Source organism: Brassica napus, chromosome C4, assembly GCF_020379485.1.
Source record: "Brassica napus cultivar Da-Ae chromosome C4, Da-Ae, whole genome shotgun sequence".
Classification (NCBI taxonomy): Eukaryota; Viridiplantae; Streptophyta; class Magnoliopsida; order Brassicales; family Brassicaceae; genus Brassica; species Brassica napus.
The window spans coordinates 12,716,227-12,729,221 of record NC_063447.1 but is presented as its reverse complement, the minus strand read 5'-3'; the positions used below and the strand labels follow the sequence as shown (position 1 = coordinate 12,729,221).

The 12,995-nt window shown below is 33.3% G+C and overlaps 1 protein-coding gene across 1 annotated transcript; it reads right to left on the bottom strand.

Annotated features, from left to right (window-relative positions):
- Positions 1–2,398: 2,398 nt before the first annotated feature.
- Positions 2,399–5,067, bottom strand: LOC106440498 (protein usf). The gene is made up of 5 exons (XM_013882188.3): positions 4,715–5,067; positions 4,376–4,518; positions 4,182–4,311; positions 3,925–4,116; positions 2,399–2,802 (listed from the first exon to the last, which is right to left on the bottom strand). Exons 1-5 carry the CDS (start codon positions 4,880–4,882, stop codon positions 2,596–2,598), a joined length of 840 nt encoding a protein of 279 aa, XP_013737642.1. The 5' UTR covers positions 4,883–5,067; the 3' UTR covers positions 2,399–2,595.
- Positions 5,068–12,995: the final 7,928 nt, after the last annotated feature.

Sequence of the window (12,995 nt, the reverse complement as noted above, 5' to 3'; positions counted from 1 at the left end):
TAATTTATATAATTAAAATTTAAAGTGAAAAAAAATCTATCAATAAGAAGAGAACAGGTGGTTTGAGAGTCTTTTGACCTTTTCAGTTTTTCAAATAAGATTTTTTGCTAAAAAATCACATTTTTATTATTTTCTCATACTTTTTTATTATCATTTTTTGAAAGATTTTTATTGTAATTACCAATGCGGATATTATAAATACTTTCCCTTTTACAAGAGCACGGCTCTCCATAGTTGTAATCTGTGCTTGATCGATGAATCTATTGGTCGAATTTTCAACATATATTCTCTTTTTTTGCCGTTGTGTATGTTTTTGATTGGCCTTTTTGGTGGCTCTTTTGCTGTTGACCGGGAATCGCGTGGGTTCCTTTACTCATGCACGTTTTATGGGTTTCTACTAAAAATACTAGTTTTGCTTATCTCGATTTTGTCGGTTGCTTTGACATTAATGTATCATTTGTCGGCAGGTTATAGAAAAGAAAAGATATTTGGGCAGACGTTCATGACGTATTCTTATACGGTGAGAAAATGTGAACAAAGCTTGAGAGTGTTAAGCGCTTAAAGTCGTTATCCGACACTACACTTCAGTAAGAAATATCAGAACAAGATCTAATTTGTTTTATCATGGAAACGTGGTTCTTACTCTAAAGTTACTCTACAATTTTAATTTACGTTATGTTTTTTTAATGGTAGAATTTCAGAACTGCGGAACTAGACTGATGAATCAATTGCAAAATTTCATAAAAATACTAAAGATTTATAGTACTAAATAAATTTTCCAAATAACAAAAAATATTTAACATAATTTGACTAAAGAGATTCAGTTGATCTAGTTTGATTGAAGCGGCATGTGGTATATGCCCATGTTTTAGGCATGTTGACGATGTTGCATCTTTGCATAGCTGTTTCTCTTAACAATAGTACCAGGATTAGACCTGCAACTTGCGTAGGGTAAATTTATATGAAAATTATTTAAGAAATATCGTATGAAAAAAGATTTATATTATTGATCGAATTAATATATTTGGCTCTTAAACAATTTTTTAAAACTTTTTTTGTTAATTACATAATTTGTTTACTAATGAACTGATCTCATTTTTAAAAATATTATAGGTCAAATAATTATTTAACGCATAAAAACCTAACGTTTAGGTCGAAGAATCTCATGCCTACTATTTGGTTACAATGAAACTATGCCAGCTCGGTTTTATATCATGATTTAGCAATTTAAAAGTTAATTATGGTTATGAGAAGTTTACGTTCACGTGTCAATCCTATCTATCTTCGATAGTTTTCTCCTTTTTATGTCATTTTGGTTATTGTTCGATATAAATATTGATTTTTGAGTTTATTCTCATTTCTTTCTTTTATTTTGGCCTGAGATTTAGAAAATGTTTAAGATTCAAAATTATTAAAGAGATACATACTTAGGTTAAGATCTGCGCCTTGTGCAGAATAAATACTTATTTTATATTTTTTGCATATTATAAAATAATAAATAATAATTATATATTAAATAACTAAGAAATCAGTTACTATTATGTAATAAATTGGCTTGCACATATAAATCAAATGACTGCTTTTTTTTTATTCTCAATCATTTTAGAATAAATAAATCAAAACAATCAATTTTATCTATCGTATATGATATATAATTAAATTTAAACAATATGAAGTATATATATATATTAACATAAACACCTATTAAAATAAAATTATTTATTTATATGATTTTATTATCATTGTATCTTATTATAGAAAATAATTTATACATTGATCACAAAAGTTTATGTGAGACTTTTAACAGTTTTAGTAATTTATACTTGTTTTGAAAAATTCAAAATACAACATATACAAAAAAAATCTAAATTTTTAATATATGATTAATGTAATTGTATAATTTTTTTTAATAGTATATCTCTCCTCAACTTATATCATAAGGCGTGTCCATCTCTATTCATATATTTAAACTCTTATTCATATTCGCTTACAAAAACAATTTACAAATCCATGCTGAAACACGTGCAAATTTAATTTATAAATTCGTCAGTGTATATTCAAATATCTTTCGTACAATTTTTAATAATAACATCAAATAAAGAAAGGAATGCAATCTGTTATCCTATCATTTTCGCATTCCCTGTTAATATCATAAGAGTAGCTAAAATTACTTAAGCTCAGAGCATGATTACTGGGGGTTCTTAAGTTGGGTTCTTATCGGAATATAAGAACCCGTCTCTTAACTTTTATAATTAAAAAAAACTAAGAACCGGAGATATTTAAGAACCGGTTCTTAACTTTTTTATTTAAAAGTTAAGAGATGGCTTATTCCCTTGATCAATGATTAAGATTCATAATTCAGTAACATATAAGCCAGTATTAACATACTTTGTAGTGATTAAGTTTAACCACATATACACTATCATTTCATAGTTTCTAGAAATATAATCATACAAACACACATCCACACAAACATACAAACCACTTTCTTTGATACAGATAAAAAGTCCTAAGAGCAATGTCCTTATTCAAGACTACTTTGATCATCACACAATGTTTCGTGACCTGCATGAACACTATCTGAGAAAGGAAAGCTTAAGCCAAGTAGTGTTTCATCCAAGAGTTGAAGCGAGACCAAGCAAGCTCCACCGCAGCCTCGTCATCATCAGAATCTCCCAAACTCTTCCTTCTGCTCACTCCTTCGGGGCTCCTGTTCAAGAAGGCGTGCCCGTTCCCCGGGTAAATGTGAACCTCGTGTGCTACTCCCGAAGCTTTAAGCTTCTCTTCGAGATTCCTTGCTGCCTGAAAAAGGTTGTAATAATCATTAGACAATTTATTTTTTGAGATGTGATGTAAATTGTAATTAATGGTATATAATATAATACTAGGTTAAGATCCGCGCCTTGCGCGGGATCAACATTATATATATAAATTATTTTATGTATTAAATATTTTTACATATTATGAAATAATTAATATATATTAAATAATTAAAGTTCAATAGCTATTAAATATATAATTAAATTGGTGCGAACATATAAATTAATTTTATTAATCCAAAAAATATTTTTTTTTTATATTTGATAGGATATGTAATTAAATTAAAATGATACTAACATAGATAATATATTTTAGTATTCTTTTAATATTAATGTCTATTAAATGATGATTTCTACTCATATAGTTTTTTCGATCATTTATATCTTTTATAGAAAAAAATCTAAATTACTGATAACAAAATTTTCATTGTGCGATTAATAGTTTTAGTAATTTATAACTTAAAAAAATAAGTTGTCAATGATCGTTCAAAACTTTTATCAAAAAATTTGTTCAAAGTAAATTTTGAAACTAAAATATTGTATTTTATATGGTTTATTGTTTAATTTAAAACGATATATATATATTAATCTTAATAATTAATTAAATTAGAATTTTTACTTATATAATTTTTGTAATCATTTGTATTTTGTCATAGCAAAATTTTTAAACCATGGATCATAAAATTTGAAAGTGAGACTCTTAACAGTTTTAGTAATTTATAGCCGTTTGTAAAAATTTAAAATATAACATATACATAAAAATCTAAATTTTTATTGTATGGTTATTGTGGTTGTTTAATTTATTTAATAGTTTAAAATTAAACAAATATGATAGAAGATACACTATTTTTTTTATCAAATCTTTATTATTCAAAATCATTAATTGTCATATATACTTTAGCCACATTAGGCAATTCCGTAAATTTTATTTAAGGAAATAATAAAGTACATTAATGATGAATTTATTGTTAGTTTAATAAAAAACTTATTATATAATTAGATGGACCAACATATTTCTCTAATGATTCTAAGAATCATCCTAATGATGACATGTGGATACAAAAAAAAATTGTAATGCTTATCAAATAATATATAGGGGATATACCGTGACATCAGAGAAACCAACAATATGGTCAAGCTCTCCAAAATGGGCCTGAATAGGAGCCTTGGCTTGTGCTGGATCTGCAAGCTCGGAGGAAGGGGTTCCATAGAATCCAACAACAGCATCAACCTCTGGAATCAAAACAGAGCTAGCTATAGCTAGTGCACCTCCCATGCACATTCCAGTCACACCAACCTATCACCACATTTTTAGAATTTTTATAATCTTTTAACAGAACGTTTTGTAAAGCATTCTCGTACCTTTTTGGAGCCGTTAGCTTTAAGCCAATTAACAGAATCGCTGATATCCTTGACAGCACCTGGCCAGTCAAGGCCATCCATTAAATGCTTTGCCTCTGCAGCATCAAGACCCACCTTTCCTCTATATAAGCTACACCGAAAAAAAAGGTAGTGAGATTTTAATAGCTGAATCTTGCAATGCAAGAGAGACTCACTCAGGTATAAGGGCTTTGAAACCAGGGTCAAGCTGTGAGATTTTAATAGCGTGGTTCTTGATCTCAACTTCAACACCCCACCATTCTTGAATCACAACAATCCCGGGCGCATCATCTTTACCAACCACATACGCATCGAACGTCTAACCATTATATCACACATAAAGATGAATGATAAAAGGGATGAAGATTGTATAAAGTTTTGTTGACTAAAGAAGAAGCATATATAGACAACTAGCCAAGCTCAAACCTTATGTTCATAAGAAACAGAAACACAACACCACACAAGGCGCAAAGTAGGTCAAGAAGTCATGCGGAGACAGAGAAAGGGAAGCTTACAGTGTCATCTCTTTGGATTTGGATTTTCTTGAAAGCTGAATCGGCCATTGATCGGACTGATAAGCGAGAAAACGCTGGAACCGAGGATCCAGAGAGCGAAGAAGAAGACTTGCCAAGTGAAGAAGATAAGAATGTGGACGATGAAGATGACACGAGTGCTCCTAACATTTGTCTGACTATTGTAATAAACTATTTTTGTTTTGCGACAAAACGATGTTTTCATAGTCAGCCCAAAAGAGACTGAAACGGCGCCGTAATTATTTCCATGAATATGGGCCTAGTATGTTTTACAAACTATGTGTGGCTTGAGGTTCAATTTATCAGGAAGTCGGTTCCTTAGACAACGCTTTGTGAATTGGAATTTCCAATTTGTGAATGTGACTTCTGTAGAGTCAAGATGATGTGTTGAATTGAAGCCGGTTCGAGATGTTGTCCGGTTCAGATTACTGATGGATGAGATGGCCGGTTTAGTGACTTAGAGGATACGAGATCATGATCCAAATGGTTATGGGAAATGGAGAAAGATATGGAAAGAAGATTTTCAAAAATCTTCTCACGCTGTGGTATATAAGGAGAGTGGTAATCTAAGAAAGTGATGCGCTTTCTAAGAGGAGATATCAAGGAATTAGGGTTTTAAGTAAGAGAGTGACAACGAGAAAATTGTAAGGATATCAACTAGGGTTGTAGTTCTCACGTTTCGGGTAGATTAATGATTGGTCAGTCGTGATACACGATTGTATATAGTCACAGAAATCTGATTAAACAAGACTGTTGAATTTGTTTAAACGATTTTTTATAAAAGTATTATTGAAGAAAGTTTATTGTATTCAAGCATCTTACATATTAGATCTCTGTCCTAGAAGCGCCACTTCGGATGACAGACACCAATCTTATGTTTCAAAACATGGTCCCCTCTGGTTACATCCGCTAATCTTTTCGATGCTGAGACCAACAAATGAGAGGCTGCAACTCTCTCCCAATGTGTGGAAGATGAAAATTTATTTCTCTGTTTTCTTCCATATTGGGTTTGGTTTTTTCTTTTTGCTCTCGGGAGATTTTCTATCTGATACCTTGTGCATTTTATACTCTTGTCTTGATTATGAGTTTTGGCTCTTTATTTCAATGAAGTAATTTCAATGTTTTAAAAAAGAAAGAATGTGACTTCGACTTTAGCGTAGCTATATGGGGGTTAGGGATTTGAAATTAGAGAATGGAGGCTATCTTACGGACAAGAATAAATTTCTCGACAAGAAAACACAGACTATTATCTACAATACTAAAAGCAAGATATGGAGAGATTCTAGCCTGTCCACGTCGGATTGTTAATTCGGGCCAATCAGAAACGTCAAATTTGACACGTCATCCCGGGCTCGCGGTGTGGGTTTGTGGGAAGTGTTGTGGGCTTCACGAAGTATTGTGGGCTTCACCGAAGTGTTGTGGGCTATATTGGACTTCTGTGTTGTTTTGATGAAACCTCGAAGAATCCGTCGGTGAAGCGAGATTCTCATCGCCTCTACCTCTTCGTCTTCTCCGATCGAAGAGGAGAGAAGCCGAGATTTAATCGAGCCACTTCTACACAATCAATACCTCCTTAATGATTTCGTTTCACCTCCCCCTTTTCATCCTCCTTTATATACTGATCTTCTTTATTTCGTATTATCCAAAACCCTCGAACCACTCAAATCTCGATCCATGGCAATGAAACGAAATGGGAAGTCTCCTGTCTCCTCCGACTCTGATGAAAAAGTCATGTTCTTCAAGGATGTCTCTCTAGGTCCACACGAAACTCAGCTACGCTTCCGGCTCAACCATTTCTGGGAGGCTCGGAACCCGGTGAAGAAGACACTGATTGGCCTCGAAATGCTCCTCATCGACGAACAGGTGCGTCGATTTTCCAAAAATAATTTCCAGTTTGTCAGATCTATGTTTCCGAGAATTTTAAGCTAGGGTTTCGATGATTATTTTAGGCGTTTTCTTATACGCTTCGTTAATTAGTTAAAGTAGTGTTTGTTTTGTATCTGTTTTACTTCTTAGGTTTCATTCTTCTCTGAGGTTTCATTCTCATTCTCATTTCGTGATTTGTTATTTTTTTCCGACATCAGGAAACTGTTATTCAAGGATTCATCCCGCCGGGACGAATTAAGAAGTACTTGCCTGATATGAAACGTGGATCAGTTTACAAGCTCATCAACTTCTACAGATCGAAAAATAAACCGGTGTATCGGGTTGCTGATCATGTCGCAACCGTGTCTTTCACATGGAACTCTGAAATGTCGGTTCTTCGCGAGATTCCCATCTCTTTTGATGAAGACCGTTTCAGGTTTCATTCATACGAAGATTTTGAAGCTAATTGTGATCTCAAAGGTGACCTCTACGGTAAGCATATTAGTTTTATATATCATCTCTCAGTTACATTGCTTTGTATGTAGTTTTTAGTCTATCCTCCTGTTTAGGTAAAGAAATCTAGATTTTTAGGGTTAAATAAGTAATTCAAATATTTGGTTTCTAGAGTTTTATTAGTCATCTAACTTACTCTTTTCATGAAAATGTTATAGATGTTGTTGGCCACATGAAGCTGGTCGATGGACAGACTCTTATTGAGCGTCCCAGCCTTGACGATGTGAGGATCGCTACCACTCGGCACATTATGATTCATGTGCAGTCACATGAGTAAGTGTGTTCTTTATTTCAAGTAATCATCTCTCGGTAGTTCTTAAATCCCTACGAGTTTATTTTTGCAGTGGACCTGTGATGAAGCTCTACCTTTGGGACCAGGCTGCAACAGACTTCTGCAACAAGTTCAACTCCTGTGAAAGCACTCCCACAGTGCTTTTGGTCACAACTGTTAACACCAAACGTCTCAGAGGTAATTATTTAGCTTTTTAGACTCATGTTTTGAGTGATAATTGTCACATGTTTTACAAAAAGTTTCTCGCTGTTCTCTTAGGTGATCAGCAACTTATTAACCATCCTAGAACATTTTCTTCTCTGTCATTGGTTGCTAATTTCACTCAATCACTTATCTCTTTAGACTCACGTTTTCACTGATAATTGTGACATGTTTTCGAGTGGTTTATGGTTGTTCCCTTACATGATACTAGCTTATTTACCATTCGTAAAACGTATCACTTATCTCTTTAGACTCACGTTTTCACTGATAATTGTGACATGTTTCCGAGTGGTTTATGGTTGTTCCCTTACATGATACTAGCTTATTTACCATTCGTAAAACGTTTTTCTTCTTTATCATTAGTTGCTAATTTTCACACAATCCTTTTTAATGATTCTTCTATTACTGAACAGGTACCCTTGCCCTGACCTCTATGTCCTCCACACGGGTTTTCATGGACTATGATGTCCAACCAACCAGGGATGATTTCACCTGGTATGTAACCCGTCTTCAGCATCTATTCTATACAGTTCATCTGAAGCGTACACTTACACTTATAGCAGTGAATGACTGAAACACTGCTTTACGTTTTGTTTCAGGCTGAGCTCCAACCCAGAGATTGCTAATCAGGTTAGCGCAGACGTCATCACTAAGCGTGAGACACTGACTATAGCAGATATATTCTCCTACATGGCTCAGGAATCTGCAAAGGTAAAAGTAAAGCTATATTACTTACTCATTTTGAAACGCTAATATATTTTAATCACATGCTTATAAACTGTCGCATGATGCCTTTTTTGAGTGCACGGCTACGATTGATGATGTTGTGCATGGCTCTTCTTGGTACTATATTGCATGCAGTGAGTGCCATTCTAAGGCTACCAAAGGCCCATCTTCGTTGATCTGTACAAACACAAGATGTGGGAAGGTTAACACAGCTGGCGTTGCACAATATGTTTTCTCCCCCTAATATTCAATTACACTTTAGTATTGTAGATTTGTGACGTTATTTTCTGATTCTTTCACAACAGGTACCGTGCAAAGATTTCCGTTTATGACAACAGCGAACAAGCTTTTTTGTCCTACTTGGAGATGCTGGGCGTGAGCTGACTGGGAGGCACACATCCAAGTTGGTTAACAGCTACTTTGAGGTAACTGAGCATCAGTTTATAATCTCAAATGATTTTTTTTCTTTTTTTGTTGCTATTCTCTCAAGTCATTTGAACTGACACTATTATACTTGAATGTAAGGCTAAAAAAAGCGAAGGAGCTGACCATGAGGTGCCTGTCTCGGAAGCTCTAATCAGCACCATCAGACAGACACATAAGTTCTGTGTGAAAGTTACAGACTACAACTTCTCAGGCAATACCCGAGCCATAACTGTCACCAAGATCCTCCCTCTAGACACACCACCACACACGGAAGCCTCAGTTGGAAATGACATTGCTGCAACGTCTGAGGAAGCAATGCAGTCTGGAAACGATCTGTGAACCTCCCAAAAGCCGTGGAGATTCTGTAGATGAGGAGAGCAAGCGGACGTGTAGCAGTGCTGATCCAGAGACAGCTAAACGCCCAAAATGTGAGAATTAGAGCTTGGGTTCATTGGTGTTTGAGTCTTTGCTTTACAGTTCAAGGATTGGGTTTTTTTCTTTACATTTGCTGCAGTTTAAGTACTTTTGGTTTTTTTTAAAGACAATGTATTGTTTGTTTTCATTTTAAGACTTTGTTTCCAAAGCAATGAAAGCTTACAGGTCTTTGACGCAAAACTTTGCTTAGTAGCGAGCTCTTGATTTAGAGCAGCAATGCTTTGGATAGACTACGGTAAACCATATTGTTGAAGTCATTTGTGTCCTCAAACTGACCATAACCAACATAACAAACCACCAAAGAACTAACGACACCAATCTGAGATTTAGGAAATCAAATATACACATTTAGGAAATTTAGAAAATTTGATTCATTCACGGCTGTCTAATTATTAAGATATTTAGTCTTATGTAACTTTAGGAAATTTGCCAAATTCATGTGTATCAAATATTCTTTTGCTTAGAAACAAAAAAACACTCACCCTAGCTAATCTTCAACGCCTCCCACAGTCCAACGATTCTGTCCAATTCTCACCCACTTTGAAAAGGTACTGTCACACTAATATTTGGCCAGACTCATTTTAGTTAGTATTGTGTAGATTGGTTTGACCATAGTGTATTCCTTTTGATTAAATTTATTACTAGACCTGATCTGCGCGCCAGCGCGGATTTGAATTTTCGGTTTTTGGTTATTTACTTAGCTAAATAATGTATTTGTAATATTTGATTTATTATATTCACCAAGTAAACAATTTTTTTGGCATCTTAAACCATCTATTTACGATGAATATTCGATATCATATAAAAAATTGAACAAATAGACGTAATTAGAGAATTGTAAACGATATATAAAAACAACGGTTATTAATGTAAAATATGAAGAAATATTATATTATGACTTAGTATGGCATAAAAGATTATAAATTAGTTATACATGTTTAAAGAAAATAAAATGATTTTTAAACTTCTATGAAAAAATTAACATATAAAAAAGGGTGATGAATTAGTCATCAAATTGTAAATAATTTCATAATTTTATTAATAATAAATTATTTATAGTCTTTGTTTTTCGTCAAGATAATTATTAAATGTCCATAACATTAATATGTTAAAAGACCATATTATGATTGCCCATGTTGTAACCGTTTTTTTCCGGAAAGTGTAACAAAAAAAAATTACATTTAACTCTTCGTTTTGTTTAAGTTTGTGTCGGTAAAAGATTAAAAAAAAATCTCTCTATCTTTTTCAATGTTCAATTTGAAGCTTATTATGCGGAAATCATACGCAAATATATGCAATTGGTTGAAATATCTATATCTTTATATTCTTATAAATTTTAAATTTATTGTTTCCTCTTCTGCAAGCAAATCAATTACCGAAGTAATAGATCAATTGGTTGGAATCAAATCTATTCTTATAATTAGTGTAATTATGGTTACAGTTTCTATATTTAATAGGTACATTAAAGAGACGACATTGAAGATATTATGTTTTGATTAATAGAAGATATTGGATTTTGAGTTTGTATTTATTGATTTGTTTTTTATAAAGCTTAGAAAATCAATGGGATGATTGGTTGGTTGATACATCCTATAAAGAAAACGAAAACTATAGGTGGTTTGAATATTGTACATCGATCGATGCATGATATAAGTTGACTACATAAAACTTGAACATGATCATTTCAAACTAAAGTATAGGTAGGTTATATGCATTTATTATAGGGAGAATTGGAAAAAAGAGACATTTTCAAATTTTGTTTGTCTAAATAGGATTTTTGATATTTTTGCTCATTTTGGACAGGTTTTACCCTTCTGTAATGGAAAAAATAGTAAATTAAATTTTAAAAATATAAAAAATATGTAAACCATTGGAAACATTAGTATGCATATTTATATGTTTAAATTTTATTTTTAAAAAATAGTGGAATCATGTTTTATTTCATGTTATAACACGGATATAATACTCATTCTAGCCATCTAATTAGTCTAGAAATCGAATAGTAAGTATTACACACAGATTTATCCTGGGTAGAGAATACAAACAAAACTTTCTTCAATATTCTATCTTAGCTAGATTTCGTCAGGTAATATTCTAACAAGATATCTTTAGTCTACTTATAGTTTTATTACAACTTCTAACCTCGACTCTGTGAAATACTTTTTTTTTATGTGTTATAACATTTTCTGCCTTTTACGTTATCATATGCGTAAGGAAGAATAAACCTCCCACACTTTCTTCAGCACTCTGATATACGTATATTACATATTATAGGCAAATCGCGAAAATATGTAAACTTCCATATTTCGATTAATATCTTTCCTAAATCTAAACTAAATCTACCCTAAATCTCTCGTAGTATCTTCTCTCCCGCAATTTTTTCATAGTATATTTTAAAGCTGTTCTCTCACACCAAATCTCTCATAGTATCTACTCGTTTGTGTAACAGCTGATGTAGACGAGCTATGCTGATAGGTTGCTTTGGGTACTAACGTTCTGAAAGTATGAAAATTGACGAGAAAAGCATGCTTAAATCAAACATGGTATCAGAATCTAGCCATAAAGAAATCATCATATATATATACAAGAAACATCACAAGTGTTTTTCAAAGATAACAGTGAGGATAATAAACTCAGACAAGTAAAACGAAGGCACACAGAAAACACACAAAATATCACTATATTATGTGTTACTGGTTCCACAGCTATTCATAGTTAGACCATATCAGCATCTTCTCCGCAGATGATTCAGCTCTTTCCTCGTCAGAATCCAAAACTCCCATTGAACAGTTCGCTTAAGAACTTCAAGAGATCATAATCACAATAGAAGTTTGTCATTGGTTCATCTTCAGGGTTTGAAATCAGTAATCATGTTCTTGCATTTCAATATCTTTTCAAAATTCAATTTAAAAACAACAATAGCAAATCAGATGAGAATACAAAAAAAAGTGAATGGTAGCACCATGCTTGAACTATCTTAGCAAGTATGTTCAGATGGTAAGAAGAATGCTATCTTTATCAAAGGCTTTTTATTGTAAGATACAAACTTCACGGGACTTTCAACATGTCAGCCAGTGACACACATAACACTACGTACAACACACACAAAAGTACCATGAAAACAACAAACTAGTTCGTGTTATAAATCATGGAGTGGATTGCCATTAACCAGGCCCGGACCGAAACCGGTCCAATACCTAAAAGATGAAGAGATGGCCGAAGCCTAGAGAGAGGAGACAGAGAGCCGACTTCAGGAGAGAGAGAGGCGGCCACAAAGTTTGGAGAAAAGGAAAGCTTTTCCTAGTAGATGTAATCTTTCCATTATTATGTATCAATAGTTTTCCTAATCCTAGTGAGTTTAGGTTTTGGATACTTTCCATTTATTTTCATGTTGTAATCCTTATATAAAGGAACCCCTTTGATTATTAATAAAAACACAGAAATATTCAGTCTCTAAATTCTCTAATTACAACACGTTATCAGCACGATAGACTCCAAAACCCTAAGACAAAACCTAACCTAAAATCCGTCACACATAAACCCTAATCCAGGCGTAACTTCAAATCGATCTATCTCTCAAATCCCGAGGAACCAGATGACGAGCCACATATCAAATTGAAGATCTTGACGAGACGAATCTATCAGTACAAACCGTTCGTCAATTCGATCTCAGACGCGCCCACACTCACATAAACAATACACGGCGCCGTCTTGATCTTTTGGAACCCTAATCCCGAAGAACTCTAAATTGTTCTTGCTTGCATTCCGGCTTGCAAACTCCGATCAAGCTCAGCTTCAGGCGTT

Excerpts from the sequence above, each read along its gene's own strand:
- LOC106440498 (XM_013882188.3), bottom strand. The coding sequence starts at position 4,882 with ATGTTAGGAGCACTCGTGTCATCTTCATCGTCCACATTCTTATCTTCT. Across the intron at positions 4,312-4,375 it reads TTCAAAGCCCTTATACCTGA|CTTATATAGAGGAAAGGTGG; the intron begins GTGAGTCTCTCT and ends TTTTCGGTGTAG. Across the intron at positions 2,803-3,924 it reads TTGGTTTCTCTGATGTCACG|GCAGCAAGGAATCTCGAAGA; the intron begins GTATATCCCCTA and ends AACCTTTTTCAG.